This window comes from Elgaria multicarinata, chromosome 6 (assembly GCF_023053635.1).
Source record: "Elgaria multicarinata webbii isolate HBS135686 ecotype San Diego chromosome 6, rElgMul1.1.pri, whole genome shotgun sequence".
Classification (NCBI taxonomy): Eukaryota; Metazoa; Chordata; class Lepidosauria; order Squamata; family Anguidae; genus Elgaria; species Elgaria multicarinata.
Window position 1 is genome coordinate 22646191 of NC_086176.1, and position 15853 is coordinate 22662043.

General features: G+C 44.2%; 1 protein-coding gene across 2 annotated transcripts in view; it reads right to left on the reverse strand.

Annotated features, from left to right (window-relative positions):
• The window catches only part of ABCA1 (ATP binding cassette subfamily A member 1), a 141305-nt gene that overhangs the window by 63538 nt on the left and 61914 nt on the right, over window positions 1-15853 (reverse strand). For both annotated transcript variants that reach the window (XM_063129135.1, XM_063129136.1), the window contains exons 6-8: window positions 12743-12864; window positions 12256-12447; window positions 6735-6821 (exon numbers count right to left, since the gene is read on the reverse strand). In XM_063129135.1, the coding sequence (XP_062985205.1) occupies window positions 6735-6821; window positions 12256-12447; window positions 12743-12864 (401 nt within the window). The remainder of the gene's footprint in view (window positions 1-6734; window positions 6822-12255; window positions 12448-12742; window positions 12865-15853) is intronic.

A 15853-nucleotide genomic window follows, 5' to 3' on the forward strand; every position in this document is an offset into this window, starting at 1 on the left:
GAGCCCACGACCTCCCTAGGTAACTGGTTCCATTGTCGTACTGCTCTAACAGTCAGGAAGTTTTTCCTGATGTCCAGCCGGAATCTGGCTTCCCGTAACTTGAGCCCGTTATTCCGTGTCCTACACTCTGGGATGATCGAGAAGAGATCCTGGCCCTCCTCTGTGTGACAACCTTTTAAGTATTTGAAGAGGGCTATCATGTCTCCCCTCAATCTTCTCTTCTGCAGGCAAAACACGTCCAGTTCTTTCAGTCTCTCTTCATAGGGCTTTGTTTCCAGACCCCTGATCATCCTGGTTGCCCTCCTCTGAACATGCTCCAGCTTGTCTGCATCCTTCTTGAAGTGTGGAGACCAGAATTTGTGCAATGTCAATGGTGTTTGCTAGTACAATGGGTTTCCCAGGAAACCTAGCAAGTACTACTGATGTTGTACAAGCATTGCTTTCTGCTTCCATGCTAGCGCATGGACACCACTGAATCCTTCCCTCAGCGTCCTAAGTTCTTGTTTATTTTTCATTCCTAAAGGCTTATAGTCCATTGCTTAAAACATGTCAACAAGATATAAAGTCAAAGAGCGTTCAGGCATCCTGAGAGTTCTGTCATCCTGGTTGTCTTGATCTGCCACCTTAATTTAAAAGAAAGCTGAGAAATAACCAAGGTCTTCGGGGAGAACTGACACAGCCGACGTGACTGTACAAGAGCTGACAACAGGCCTAGAAGAGGCTGCGTCGCATTCTTGCTCTGCGTGACAACATTCAAGGCAATGGCTTTTTGCACCACGGATTTAAGTTCCAAAACTGAGGCTGCAATCTGATCTTCTATTCTTCAGTTCTATTGCTTCTATTTCTAAAAAAATATTTTTTTGGAAATCAGGGATATCACCTAGTTAAAGAAATCATAGTCAAGGAAATGCATAAGTTTTCAAAGATTAATCAGTTCATTCGTAACTGATTAACTGATTGATTAAATGAATCATAAGTTGCTATCCTATGCACACCTATGGGGCACCCCTTGAACACAGCTGAGTTTACATCTTTGTAAATATTCTTAGGAGTTTGTTGCATCTTAACAAATAACAAAATTTATCAAATACACCAAATAAACTGGGGCTGCGTTAGAAACATGCCATCACCCTAGCAAAATTTCAGATGACGCTAGTTATCTGAAAAGCCATTCGAAGAATCTTTCTAGCAGCAGGCTGTACAAAGCGGATGAAAGGGAAAGGAGGGCCAGTCTACCAGCCTTGCCAAAAGGCCTCCGCCCTCAACTCTTGATGGCAGCAGGCTGTAACAGATGCAGAGCGTAAGGAAGATGGCCTTCTCAGTGGTGGCTTTCTCTAGAATACCATCGCCTTGGCGGTACTAATAGCTCCTTCTCTATGTTCTTTTAAGTGGCTCCCAAATACGTTTTTTTAATTCAGTCCACTTTAAATTAACATGGTAGTTAACTACTGCTCTTTCCACTTTATTATTTTAAATGTGAATGTTTCTTTTCATGTCATATCATTCATTTATTTCATTTCCTACCACCCAATAGCCAAAGCTCTCGGGGCAGTTTTCGAAGATTAAAAACCTTAATATTGTGCATGATATAAAATCTGTTTATGTACAAATATAGAAACAGGCGGCACACACATCTAAACAATTTCTAACAATCAACAATAAGAAATCCAAGACCTGAATTTAAAACCTTATCATATGCTGCCCAATGCCTGAGAGCAGAGGAAGGTCTTAACCTGGTGCCAAAAAGATAACAATGTTGGCGCCAGGCAGGTCTCGCTGGGGAGAGCGTTCCACAATCGGGGGCCCACCACTAAGAAGGTCCTCTCCCTTACTGCCATTTTCTGAACCTCCCTTGGAGGAGGCGCCTGGAGGAGGGCCTTAGAGGATGTGTATAGCATGTTGATTGTTGACCCCGTTGGTTTGCTTGCTTTTAATTGTATTTTGTCTGCTGCTTTGGAAAGATATTTATATTTTGAAAGGCAGCTTAGAAGGCCCTAAAATAAATAAAATAAAGAGCCAAGAGCTACAGGCACCAGCAGAGTTTTGTTTTTTCAGTTTTGCTTTCAGTTTTGCTGTCCACTGCCACTTACTCACTAACCCTCTGGCCCAGCCTTCCTCAACCTGGGGCACTCCAGATGTGTTGGACTGCACCTCCCAGAATGCCCCAGCCAGCTGGCTGGGGCATTCTGGGAGGTGCAGTCCAACACATCTGGAGCGCCCCAGGTTGAGGAAGGCTGCTCTGGCCACACCTGGCTGCTCCTAATAAGAAAGTGGGACGTAGGCAATGCAAGCAACTTCTCTTGGCTGTGACTTCCTTGATTTTCTGTGCTGTCAGGTGCTGCCTGGGGTAAATAAGAGCATGAACAGGCGTATGCAGTGGGATAGATGGAGGGGAGAACAGGGTGCCTGCAGTTCTCATTTCTAACAGCTGCTGCTACAATCCCTTGGAGGCTTCTGAATACAGGAAGGCTGTTTGTTATCATTTATTTATTTACTAGATTTATATACCACTTACTATACTTAAAAAGTATCTCTAAACACTTTACAAAGAAAATGCATTCAGGGCGCAATCCTATGCAATAAATCCTACAATTCCAGCATCCCCCATCCAGCCAGGCTGGCAGTTATAGGGCTTTTATAGAGCAGTTATAGGATAATGCCCTAAAAGACATTAAAATGCCATAATTAAGAAACAAAGTGGGCTAGTTCACAGGCTGTTGGGTGAGGCAGAGTTAAGAGCCACACCAGCGGCAGTGTATTAACTATTTTCTAAACAAGAGTGTTGCCTGGAGGAGAAATTACAGAACAACTTTTACTTCAATGAATTCCTCGTAAGATAAGTTCTAAATAATTGTCTTTGTGTTCCAGTTGCTCAGTTTTAAACAGTTTGACCAGCTTCATAGAGAACGGCTGGTTACGGTCGCCACCTGGCCATGTTTTTTGCTAGTTTTAATGGGGCCCCGTGTTAAGCCTTAAAATTTGCATACATTTAAATAGATTAGTATATGCATATTAATGATGCTCAGTGGCTTCATTCCCCACCCCCCACCCCTGAACAGATGGCAGCCCCACTAACTCAATACCCACCCCACTTCTGGGGAGATGAAATGCAGGAATTAAGCCTCCGTCCCTGTGTGTATTTGGCACGGGGAATTTAGCAAGCCAGGCCACGGAAAGCGAATTTTGGTCATGCGGTGAAAGGTGTTTTACATGCTATACACACACACAGCGCAACGCCAAAAAGCTGCCTTTGTTTTGAACTTGAATAGGAAGGGAGGAAAGGTATTGAGTGCTGCTGGGGACAGCTGCCAAAAAAAAGTCACATTCCTCAGCAGGGCCGTTTACAGCCACATCAGCAAAGAGAATGTCACATGGTTTCGGTCCACTTTTGTTTCTAACAGCAGACAAGAAAAGTACAAAGAAAGAAAGAAAGAAACAGGATCAATGTTGAAATGATGTAACAGGAAACAGCTGTAACCAGAAAGCCCCAGGCAAACATTCAGGGCAGTTTAATAAGCTGCAGTTTTATCTTAGATTCCAACCAGATTTTTCTGCTAACTTCGAAGTTCCAGCCAAAAAGAGTATTGCAGGTTCTAGAATTCAACAGAGGGCAACCTCCTCCCAAGAAATAAAAAACAGGGAAAAGAGGGAATAGTGGACCAAGTATCCCACATTTTCTCTGCTTTGTAGAAGTAAAATTCTCAATAACCTCGAGTGAACTGAGGCGGCTCAGCTGAGAGGTTACTATAGTTCAGGGCCTCAAAGCTCTAAGACGGGTGAGTACTAAGTAAATAAGAAAGAACAATAGGAGTACGTAGGATTTCCGCTCCTTGGGCCCCCTCCAAGATTCGCTTAAAACTGCTACTTTTAAGGGGGGGGCATTTTTAACATGGCAAATAAAGCACTTTACATAAAAGTTCAGCTAGAGAGAGCTTAATTGCTCAGGAACGAATGTACAGCATAACTTCAACTCGTTCCAAGGGCTTGAAGAGCAAGACTGGCCAAAATAAGAAGCCTCCATTTCCAAAGTAAGAAGTCTCCATTTCCAATCAGTCTCACCACCAGCTCAAGTAATCTCCACATTTCACGTGATTTCTTATCTTAGTGTATTTATATACAATGTGTGTGTGTGTGTGTGTGTGTGTGTGTGTGTGTGTGTGTGTGTCTGTGTATATATACATAAACATACACAAGGTTAGGCATAGTTGGGCAGCTGCTATATCTAGGGTGACCATATTTTGGAAACCAAAAAGGAGGACAACATGGTCGCTCCCCAAGGGGCCGTGTCCAGCACCAAGGGGCCATGCCCACCCGAACATAGCCTTGGTCACATGTCTAATTTTACAGCACACATTTAAGACAAATCTGTTCTACATAACATCTTAATGTTAAAATCACTGAAATAAAGAACAAGTGAGAGATTCAATGTATCTGACTTTAACTTCACTCACTCCTACTTTTGTAGGTTTTGCTGTACTTGGAAGCTTTTGCTATACTCTGTGTGTTACATTCTCCCCTTCCCTCAAATATCTTTTCTGACTGTATCTTCACTCATTGCAAGCTGCTGTTGTTGTTAACAGGGTTTGCTACTGGCCAGCCAGATGGCTGGCTTTTTAAATTTTAATTTTTTAAAAAAGCTTGTGTGTAATTATCACACGTTTCTCTACTCTAACATTAGGGTGGGTGTTGTGGCAGTGAACACTACTTTGCCCATTCACACTTCTCACTTATATACATTAGCCTCTGGCCCATTCTGTTTTGCCTTGTGGGCTGCTTTGACTGACCTCTCCTTTCCCACATTTTGATTTGTGGATGCCTTGCCTCTGCTGAGCTCCAGGTACCCGACTGCACACCAAATCTGCAACAGGAAAGGTGCCCTGCTTGCCCAGGACTTCTTACTTAAAGACTGGAGATCCCCTTAATGCCAAGGCCTGAAACTGCTCAATGTGCAACACCCCAAAGAGGAGGTTTGACAACCTGAGTTTGAAGGATATGGCTCCAGCAGTTTTAAAAAACAATTTTAAAACTTTGAACTTTTAAAGAAATCCTTTAAAAAAATGGATGAACAGATCTGTTTCAAACTTGGCATGGCTAAATCTCTCCTTAAGAGCTATCATGGTGCCAAGTTTCACTCTTTATCTTTAAAAATGACGATTTTAAAAATAATAATTTTAAAACCTCAATTTTTTAAAAAATCCTAAAAAATCAATGCATGAATGGATCTGTTTCAAATTTGGTATGGCTAAAGCTCTACCTAAAACCAATCATGGTGCCAAGTTTCATCTCTTTATCTTTAAAAATGACGATTTTAAAACTAATAATTTTAAAACCTCAAAAAATTCCTAAAAAATCAATGGATGAACGGATCTATTTCAAGTTTGGTATGACCTAAGCCCTTCCTAAGAGCTACCATAATGCCAAGTTTCATGTCTTTAACTTTAAAAATGACAGAGTTATAAGCATTTTGTTAATTCCCATTAGAGCTGCTCTTTGGCTGGGGATGATTGGAAAAATCCGGATTTCCCCTCCCCCTCCTGGATTTGTCACCCAAAACCCGGACAAATCCAGGCAAATCTGGTCATATGGTCACCCTACTATATCCAAGCAGGGACCCACAGACAAGAGCCCCCTGGATATGTTCTTCCTCTTCACCATGGCAACTTGTTTCTCCACCTGCCTTGCACTCTGGCCCAGACAACAGGGGTGGTGAGAAGGAGGAGCAGTAAAGGCCACTGTCTACTGGCTCCCTGCCTGTCAACCAAGCAAGAGTTAGCGACGATCCAAAAGACGATGAGGAGCAATAGTAGCTGATGACAATGGTGGTAAGAAGGTTGACTCACTGAGGGAACGGGCCGATTGAGGGTGTCTTGCCCTCAAAAAACTACACACACACACATTAGGTTCTTAACCCATGGAATTTGGCTTATTTTGAAACTGAAAGCAAAAGCAGAGGGAGAAAAGCATCCAATGAAGTGAAAAGAAGGGAGAAACGAACTCTCAGGATGCTGAACTTTTTACTGTAGATTGTAAAGCCCGACGGGTTTCGGTCTGTACCTTTTCAAGGCCTTCTTCAGAGGGTTGTAGGAAGATGTCTGCAAAGATCTTCTTATCAACAAAATGGGAGATCTTTGCAGACATCTTCCTACAAGCATCTGCATCCTGAGAATTCGTTTCTCCCTACTTTTCACATTATTTTGAAACTGACCATAGTTCATGTAAACCACAATCCTGGTTAAATTGGAACAGGAAACTATGGTTAACTCAAACCAAAAGTAAATGCTTCCAAAGTCCTCCTGGCAGCCAGGAGAAGAATGGAGGGTATGTGTGCACAAGCCTGAGGCTCCCTGCAACTCATGCACAAGCCACATAGGTTTAGCATGAAGCACCAAGGCAGCCATGGACTCTACAGAACTGCCCAAGTTCACAATAATTTGGACATCAAGTTACAGGAAGCCAGATTACGGCTGGACAGCAGGAAAAACTTCCTGACTATTAGAGCAGTATGACAATGGAACCAGTTACCTAGGGAGGTCGTGGGCTCTCCCACACTAGAGGCCTTCAAGAGGCAGCTGGACAGCCATCTGTTGGGTATGCTTTAGGGTGGATTCCTGCATTGAGCAGGGGGTTGGACTCGATGGCTCCTTCCAACTCTACTCTTCTATGATTCTTTGATCTAAATATACAGCAAGATTGAACCCATGGCCGGAGAAAAGGAGATGGAAGGTACATCCTACCACATTAAGCAGCTTTCCGACGCTCGCCATCAAAGTCTCCACAGGTGCCATCAGATCCTGCAAAGTTGAATTGGAGGGGATTGCTTTCTGGAATGACAAATGGGGATTTAGTTTTAAATCATTGTAAATAATAATAAGAAGGGAACAGGAATCAACAAGATCATTAATCTTATTCATTATATTTCTATAGCGCCCCATAGCCGAAGCTCTCCGGGCAGTTCACAAAAATTAACATTCCCATTTTAAAGACAGAGTGCTTCCAGATGGAGGGCTCCTACTGTTAATAATCAGAAGGCTTTTTACAGCAATTCCATCTGGTTTTCCTTAATGGTTTCTTTTAAGGAAAACAAGTCTTGGGAAAACATGGGAGGGCTCGGCGTGGAAGACGATGTTGTCTGAACCCTCCAAAAAAAATCTGTAAAAGAAGCAGAGCGATGGTGCTACCAAAGCTTCATCTAGAAGCACCTGAAGAAAGGGGGAAGTTCCCCCCCCAATGATTCTATGAGCTTTATCACACCAGCTTTATACTGTGCATCACTGCGAATTGCGTGCAAAGGACTCCGAAGTTTTCCATTTTATAATCTGCTTTTACTGTGAAGTACTCTGAAGTTTTCCAGTTTATAATCTGCTTTGATTGTGAAGTACTCCCATGCATCCTGCTTTAATTGTGCTATGAAGGGAAAAGAATCAAGGTATTTAGCAACTAGATTTCAAGTGAATCATTTGTTGTTTTCTGAGCAGTCACTGGGGGTGCAGGATCATGTTTAAAGAAGAATTAAACAAATGCTTACATCTGCGTAAGTTTTAAAGATAAAGACTTCAAAATTGGCACAGCAATAGATATTAAGGAGAGTTTTAAGCATACCAAATTTGAATCGGATTGGGTGATCCGTTGATTTTTAATGATTTTTTACATTTCCCGCTTAAACCCATTTCCTGGTATGCAAAGGATCTTAGGAGCGCTGCCGCCCGGGGTGTGATTTAGCTAACAACAACAACGGCAATGTTGCAGCTTAACACTGTAGGGGATAATTTGAGGGAAACAGGTATGTGGGATGAAGCTATAAGTCAAAAACTGAAGCCACAATTCACTCAAAAATGATTCCCTTCAGTGAGAACGGTGGGGCAGGCCCCCTTCCCCTATCCCCATGTGTTTCTGATAACTCCTCATAAGCACCTATTTCTCAGGCCAACTCATTACTAACGTTCTATAGCTATAAAACAATTACATGAGATGGGACGATGTATTAGCCAAAGACATAAATCCATTTCCTTCAAGACAGTGTGACTGCTTTGTCCTGCATTGATAACACAGTTACAATTACTATGGGATATGCAGAAAAGACAATAATCCCAGGAAACATTTGCAAAACACACTGTGTGTGTGTATGTGTTCCTCCTCCTCCCTCCCAATCCCCTTTCCTTTTGTGTCATGTCTTTTAGATTGTAAGCCTGTGGGCAGGGACTGTCAAGAAATACTTTTGTAAGCCGCCGTGAGAGCCTTTTTTGGCTGAATGGCAGCATAAAAATCCTTAAATAAAATAAATAAATAAATAAATAAATAAATGTCCCTAAGATTGGGCCTTTTCACCTTACCTAATAATACCACTCCCACCCGCAAAAACATATGAAATAGAGCCCTTAGTATAGCCTTCCCAAACCAGAAACTCTCCAGATGTGTTGGGTCTACAGTTCCAATGGGCTCCCAGCCAACATACACATTGGTCATGCTGACTGGGGATAATGGGTGTTGTGGTCCAACACATCTAGAGGACACCAGGTTGGGGAAGGCTGGTCTCTGGTGACTGGCTGTGGCCTTCTGAGGTTTCGATCCGGGTCTTTCCCAACCCTATCTGCAGAAGCCCAGGATTGAACCTGGGTCCTTTTGGGTGTAGAACATTTGCTCTTCCACTGGACTACAGCCCTTCTGTGTTTAAGATGCATCCCAGCTGACATCTTTCAGCATTTCATTCATGCTGTTCCAACAATGAAGTGTCGTCCAAATTATTCAGAAAACACACACACACACACACACACACTTCCCTTGTGGCCTTTGTGGGTGAAGCATGAATCACAACCACCCACCACCGCTGCCATTTAGAATGACACCCACGCAGTACAGTAAAAGGTTCTGGATCAGAATCCTGATGAGAATTTCCCGCAAATACCCAACCCAACTTCCTTACCGTCCATGACTCTTCCCACCCATCTGGCCTACTAGAGTAAGTAACAGCTAGGAGAGCTATCTGAAATAGCCACTGCTACTTGGAGAAGGCTGATTTTAGTATCTTGCTCTTCATGGGAACATAGGCCTCTCCCTTACATTGAGTCAAAAGATATCATTTTTTGTAAACCGCCCAGAGAGCTTCGGCTATGGGGCAGTATATAAATGCAATCAATCCATCAATAAAACCATTGGTCCATCGTGCCCAGAATTGTCAACAATGACTGGCACCAATGGCTCTCCAGGGTTTCAGGAGTGATTCTTTTCCTCATCCTACCTGGAGAAGCCGAGGTTCGAACCTGGGACCTTCGGCATGCAAAACACGTGTTCTATCACAATGAGTGATGTCCCCTTCATGATTCTGAGAGCCCCTCATTGTTCATGTATTAGAAACGAGCAGTGTTTAGATGTGAGGGGACAGATGAATACCCTATATCTGACTTCTGGAAGCATGTACATTCCAGATCAGCCACTGGCAGCCCTTCAGCCACATCTGCCCCCCACCACTCTGTTTTGGCTAAACAAAAGGAGGCAAGAGGAGGAGGAGATGGAACAGGAGGACTGGGGAGAGGACTTGGATTATCACCACCCACTCTAGTGCCTCCCTTCTCCATTCCTGAGAATAAAGCCAAGAAAACCATCTAGATTTGGGGAGGGGAAGCTCCACCCAGTAGGACACAAGTATGTGGACCTCTGCTGGGCATCACATGGTGGATTCAAATTGTTGTCAGCCTTTTGAGCAATAATCATAGCTGAAAAGAAGGGAATTAATGAATAAAACATCATCACCTCATCCTTATAATCATTATTATTGGTAGTAGCAGTATTAATATCATCCTATCATCACCACCACCACCACTTATTTCTGAAGCTGAAAAGAAAAGATTAGGAAATGACTACAAACAACTCATGACTCCGAGTCATTTCCTACTCCTCTTTCCAGTATTGCATTTGGTAAAACGTAATCATTGTAAAATTCGGAATATACTGCAAGCAGCCACAGATGCCTGACGGTGGGCCATAGCTCTGACTCACCAAGGCTGTTCTCCTGGCTTTACTACATCGCTTGTTCCTTCCCCCTTATTCTATTATTATTATTATTATTATTATTATTATTATTATTATTATTATTATTATTTATTTATATAGCACCATCAATGTACATTGATGGTACATTCTAGAACAGTCTCCTCCAACCCTGGGGCCCTCCAGATGTGCAAGACTACAACTCTCATCATCTCCAGCCAGAAAGCTGAACCATTCTATTTATTAATTTAGGTACGTTACTTATATCCTACTTTTCCTGAGAAAGCATGGAATGGTATTAGTGGGGGTGTTCAAAAGGGTCAGGCAGATGCAAACACATGCACACACTTGCCACAGGACTGCTTTCGCAAGAAAAATCATGCTAACTTGCAACACTATCAGAGATTTCCCCAAGTTTCTTTTGCTGATCAGAAAGAAGCTTATCAATAGCTGCAACCTGAAGCCGAGCTTTTCATCTCTGGCATCCAACTCTGCCCCTCACTTGTAATATGGTTGATAGAAAACGACCCATATTCACCAAAGCCCTGCTGGCTCAGAGAGCAATACAAGTTAAAATGCATGCGTTAAAAATCTGATGGCCAGATTGTCCATGGCTCATGATCCATAGGACACTGTTTGGAAGAGCGGCAAATTCAAGTCTTCTCCCGTTTCTCCACTGCTGGATCAGGCAACCGCTGAACAGCAGCGTTGGCTGTTGAAGGCTGGGATGTATCTAAATACCAGCTCATAAAATGTTGAGGTCAGAGTTGGCAGCTTTGACCACAAATCCATCATCAGGGCTAATAGACGGTCCTTATTAAACTGCAAATTTATATTGTAATGCAGACGGGGAGCTGTGGCAGTGACTGGCTGAGCTATCCTGATATCATAGGCCTCAGCTAGAGTCTAGGGTGACCATATGAAAAGGAGGACAGGGCTCCTGTATCTTTAACAGTTGTATTGAAAAGGGAATTTCAGCAGGTGCTATTTGTATATATGGAGAACCTAGTGAAATTCCCTCTTCATCACAACACTTAAAGCTGCAGGAGCTATACTAGAGTGACCAGATTTAAAAGAGGGCAGGGTACCTGCAGCTTTAACAGTTGTGATGAAGAGGGAATTTCACCAGGTTCCCCATATATATAGAAATGACATCTGCTGAAATTCCCTTTTCTATGCAACTGTTAAAGATACAGGAGCCCTGTCCTCCTTTTCATATGGACACCCTAAGCTAGACCTACCGGTATAGCGTGACAGAGGGGTGAAGATCTCGTGATATTTTTATTGCGAGATCTCCCCCTCTGTTTACACGTGGCACGCGATGACCTCAGAGGGAGAGGACGTTGCACCCGCCATTTTGTTTTTAAAGAGGAAGGAGCGCAAGAGCGTTTATGTGCAAAAGGTGGTTTTTTATTTTTAAAAAAAATCCTGCTCACCCCACCCCACCCCCAATGGGCACAGGTCCCAGCTCCTCGCGAGTATCCACGAGGAGCCAGGACAAACTGTGACGCCCGCCCACACATTCTGCGGTTTCAGGATCAGCCCGAGACCGCGGAAAAAGTGGGCCTGAAGTTTAGGGCCATATCCCGGGGCAAGGGAGGGATCATCCCTCCCTGATCCTGGGCGCCCCTGCGTGTTATGTGAATGCACAGGGATGATCCCGGGGATCGCCCCAGGATAAAGCCCCATCTAGCTATGACCACAGAGAGGTGAGACAGGACAAAGGGGTCTGGCTGCCATCGAGTAAGTTGCTCAGAGCTTAGAGAGGCAGGGCGGGCAGATAAGCTTGGGAAAGAAAAACATCCACTGGTGGCCTGAAAAGTCAGCATGCTGAAGGGAGCAAGGGAACATAAGGAATGATGTTTGGGAGAAGAAGTGCTTCAGAAGAGGGAGAGAAAGAGGAGAAGAGCAGCGTCAGAAGCCTGAGAGAAGAATAACGGGAACAGAGAACAGGAAAATCAGAGAGCTGCCTATGGCTGGGAGAAGCTGCACAGCCACAGAATTACACAGTTATTGGGTGGGTGGGAATCCTGGCCAAATCTTGGCCATAGGTCCCCAGAAATCCATGAAAAATAAAGTAACATGGAAGGCGATTGTGTGTGCATGCGTGTGTTTGTGTTGGGGGCGGGGCAGGGAGGTGCATGAATGTCTTTGGTTGTTTGCACCACCGTATGCTATAGTATACACATCACACCACAATATTTTGTCATCTTAATCTTGGGGCTGTACCTTGGAGAATACCAATAAAAACGCTAAAACCAGCATACTCACCATAACTGGCTTCAGGAAATCTAGATTATCCTGAAACGCTCTCTCTGCAGAAGCGAGTGTTTCTTTAGGGATGGAGCAAACCAAGGCACGAGTGACCATATCTAACATCGAGTTTTGGGTGGTGATGAACTCTGAGAACTTGGTCGAATTGCAAAGGTCTTTCACCCTCATCTGGAAGCCAGACTTAATGACCTAGAAACATTTTACCAAAAGTTACCAAATGCCGTCCATACATTAGTCCTACGACTCAAGCTAAATCATCTTTTCTGCTTCACATTTACAATGTATGATAGTAAGAATTAGAACCATACCAGCTTTTCCCAATCTTGGCCTCCCAGATATTAGTAGACTACAATTCCTATCACCCCAGCCATTGGCCATGCTGGTTGGGGATGATGAGACCTATGGTCCACCAACATCTCCCTAAGTGCTCTTCCTTGCTGACTGTATACAATTTAGATTATATATGAGGATGGGCGCTTCTTACCTGTTGGAGGTTGATCTCAGCATTCATGATTTCATCTACAACAAACTGCGGCAGGGAAGCATTGTGACGGAGGAAGTCAGAAAAAGTCTCGTTGTCAACCAAGAAATCCTGGACCTTCACACCTGCCGGGCGATAAGGAAATCACATGATTTAAAAAAAAATATTATCACTGTTGTATCATTACCATTATTAATATCAAATAAAAAATCATAATGTGCATGTCTATATTATAGCTTAACAGTCATGAAGAACTCTGAGCAGGGGGTTGGTCTCAATGGACTTATAGGCCCCTTCCAACTCTACTATTCTATGATTCTACGAACTCTGGGGACTCTATTTCTGTAAGGAGGGTGGAGGCAGTGTCCTTGCTAAACTGCTGGCCACCAATCTGGATGGCTTTAAAAGGGGGTTGGATAAATTCCTGGAGGCAAAGGCTATCAATGGCTACTAGCCCTGATGGTTGTGTGCTATCTCCAGTATTCGGGGAACATGGGCAGGAGGGTGCTGTTGCACCATGTCCTGCTTGTTCATCCCTGGCCGACGGCTGGTTGGCCACTGTGTGAACAGAGTGCTGGACTAGATGGACCCTTGGTCTGATCCAGCAGGGCTCTTCTTATGTTCTTATGCTACAACTAGTGAGGTTCCGGGATAGCTGCGACAGTCAAAACTGGAATAATAGTTATATAAACTTTGTAGTAGAGATGAACCCATTGGAAAATGCTTAGGTCCGTACACGGGTGGGACAGGGTGCTGCTTCCTTCCAGCTCCCGCCACTGATACCTCATGGGTGCTACTCTGGCTTCCCACATGAGTTACCCAGTTCAATCCTAGAATATATGCAACATACGCAGTGCTGGACCGCATAAAGAGTTTTGTACAATGCCTCAATTACAGGGAGGGCGGGAGGGAATCAGCCACCCCAATCTTTTGTAATGGCGCCCCTTAGGTACTGCTTTAGAAGACTCTGGGGGTGTGCCGTGTCTCTTATCGCTATCCAATGGCCTCTGGCCTGGATCTCACCATTATATCCCTCTGTGGCTAGGGCCCTTTCTATACCTAAGGATGATCCCAGGAAAGTGGAGGGATCGTCCCTGCTTGTTCCCGGGGCTGGTGTAGAAACGGCCTAAGTATCTGGCTGAGGAGGACAGTGATATCTCTAGCTCTGCATTACTTCACTTACGTTCTGTGCTTGAATTACAAGGAGGCCAGAGAATGATTTGGGCAGCATGATTTGGGTAGAATTCAAAGTAGTCAGATGTCAGTCTTGTGGGTTTTATTAAGGGTCCCCCCCATAATTTGAGCACTGGTTGATAGCAATGGGAAGCTGCCTTTCAGAGAACCTTATCAGCCATTATCAATTATCATACTGAAGAGCCTATAATGAGCATCAAAGGAAGCCCAGAGTTCCCTGGAATAACTTTGAAAACCACTTGCTTAAATTATAAACTCTACACATAATTATGGGTGGGCATATTTATTTATTACATTTATATCTCGCCTTTTTCCTCCAAGGAACCCAAGATGGCATGCATAATTCTCCGCCCCTCCATGTTATCCTCACAACAACAACCCTGTGAGGTAGGTTGGGCTGAGAGTCTGTGACTGGCCCAAAGTCACCCAGTGGGTTTCCATGGCCAAGTGGGGACTAGAACCCGGATCTCCTGACTCCCGACTCCCAGTCCAACACCTTAGCCACTACACCACACTGGCTCTCTATCTCACCACCACCCCATCCAACCTGAGGAGGAGACCAGTGTGACTCAAAAGTTTTAATCCTGCACTTCAAAAGGCCTCATTCCAAATAAAAAGTGCATTCTTTTGTCAGTTGTTTTCTCTTTCTCTTGAGATGTGGAACCAACACGGCTGCTAAGGCTTCACCCAATGGTAGCAGGTACCAAACCACTGCTTCTGAGACAAAGAGGCAACAACGCATTGTTGCCTCAGTTAGCCATTCACATTCCCTCACATTGCTGGATCCCAAGAGAGGGCAGCAGATGCTGGTCTGTGAGAGACCGTTGGATATTTTTAAAATGTTAATTAGCTCAGTTGCTTCCAAGAAACACTCGGAGTACCAAGAGGGCTGGAAGGAGAACTCCATAAATCTCCACAGAGATAGAAGGATGAGGTGGGGGCGGAGGAGAAAAAGAAGAAAACCGAGATACTGCATGCTATGAAGAACATTCTTCTCCCTCGCTCCCTCCCTTTATGCCGTTCAGCGTTATTATCGTGTTGCGCAGACCTGACTTGGCAGGATACCAGTCTGGTCGAAGAGTTATGAAGGGGAAAGAAAGAAACACTTCCTATTCTTCTCCCAAACACGAAGGCGCTGGGGTTACTGTCGGTCAATGCTCTCTAGCCCAGTTCTCTGGTTACATGTTCCCTGTAGCGTTTTTGTTCTACAAGCAAAATAATTCCCTGTCACCAGAGGGCTTGAGGCCAGCTGGAGGTTACTTGAGGATGAAATCTTTTCGGGGCTTTTTAAGAACACACTCAGCAGATTTTGTCGTGGAGGGTGCTGGGGGTGGTGGTGGAAGAGAACAGTCTTGGGGAGGAAGAAATCGCAATATTCTTGGGCGCCATCTCCTAGAACAGCTTTCCCAATTGTGGTGCCCTTCAGGGTGTTGGACTATAACTCCCATCATTGGCCATGCTGGCTGGGAATAATGGAAGTTGCAGTCTAACATATCTGGGGGGCGGGGGGAACGACGACCAAACTTGGTTAAAATTGTAGTAATTATTTTTAAATTTGCATCTATACATATACATTAGCATATGCACATTTTACGAAAATCCATGTCCTCTTCCATCGCCTTTCTGGCGATGTGGAAGGGGCCACCAAGCACGATGTGAGGCTGCTGTGAGAGGACAAGCCACAGCACATGAGAAAGATGCTTATGGAAGCTCTGCACTTGTCGACAGTATACTTCTAGGTTTTTTCAAACTTCGCTCCCAACCATCAACTTGAGCCCCTGCGCCTTTGAATGTGTTTGAGTGAGAAAGGGTGGAAGAGGCAGCTTTGTGCGTTCCGTCTGGGCGCACACACTATTATCTTCTTCGACCCTCTCCGCTCTGCGTTCCTGTCTATCCTCGTCCACTACACCACACTACACC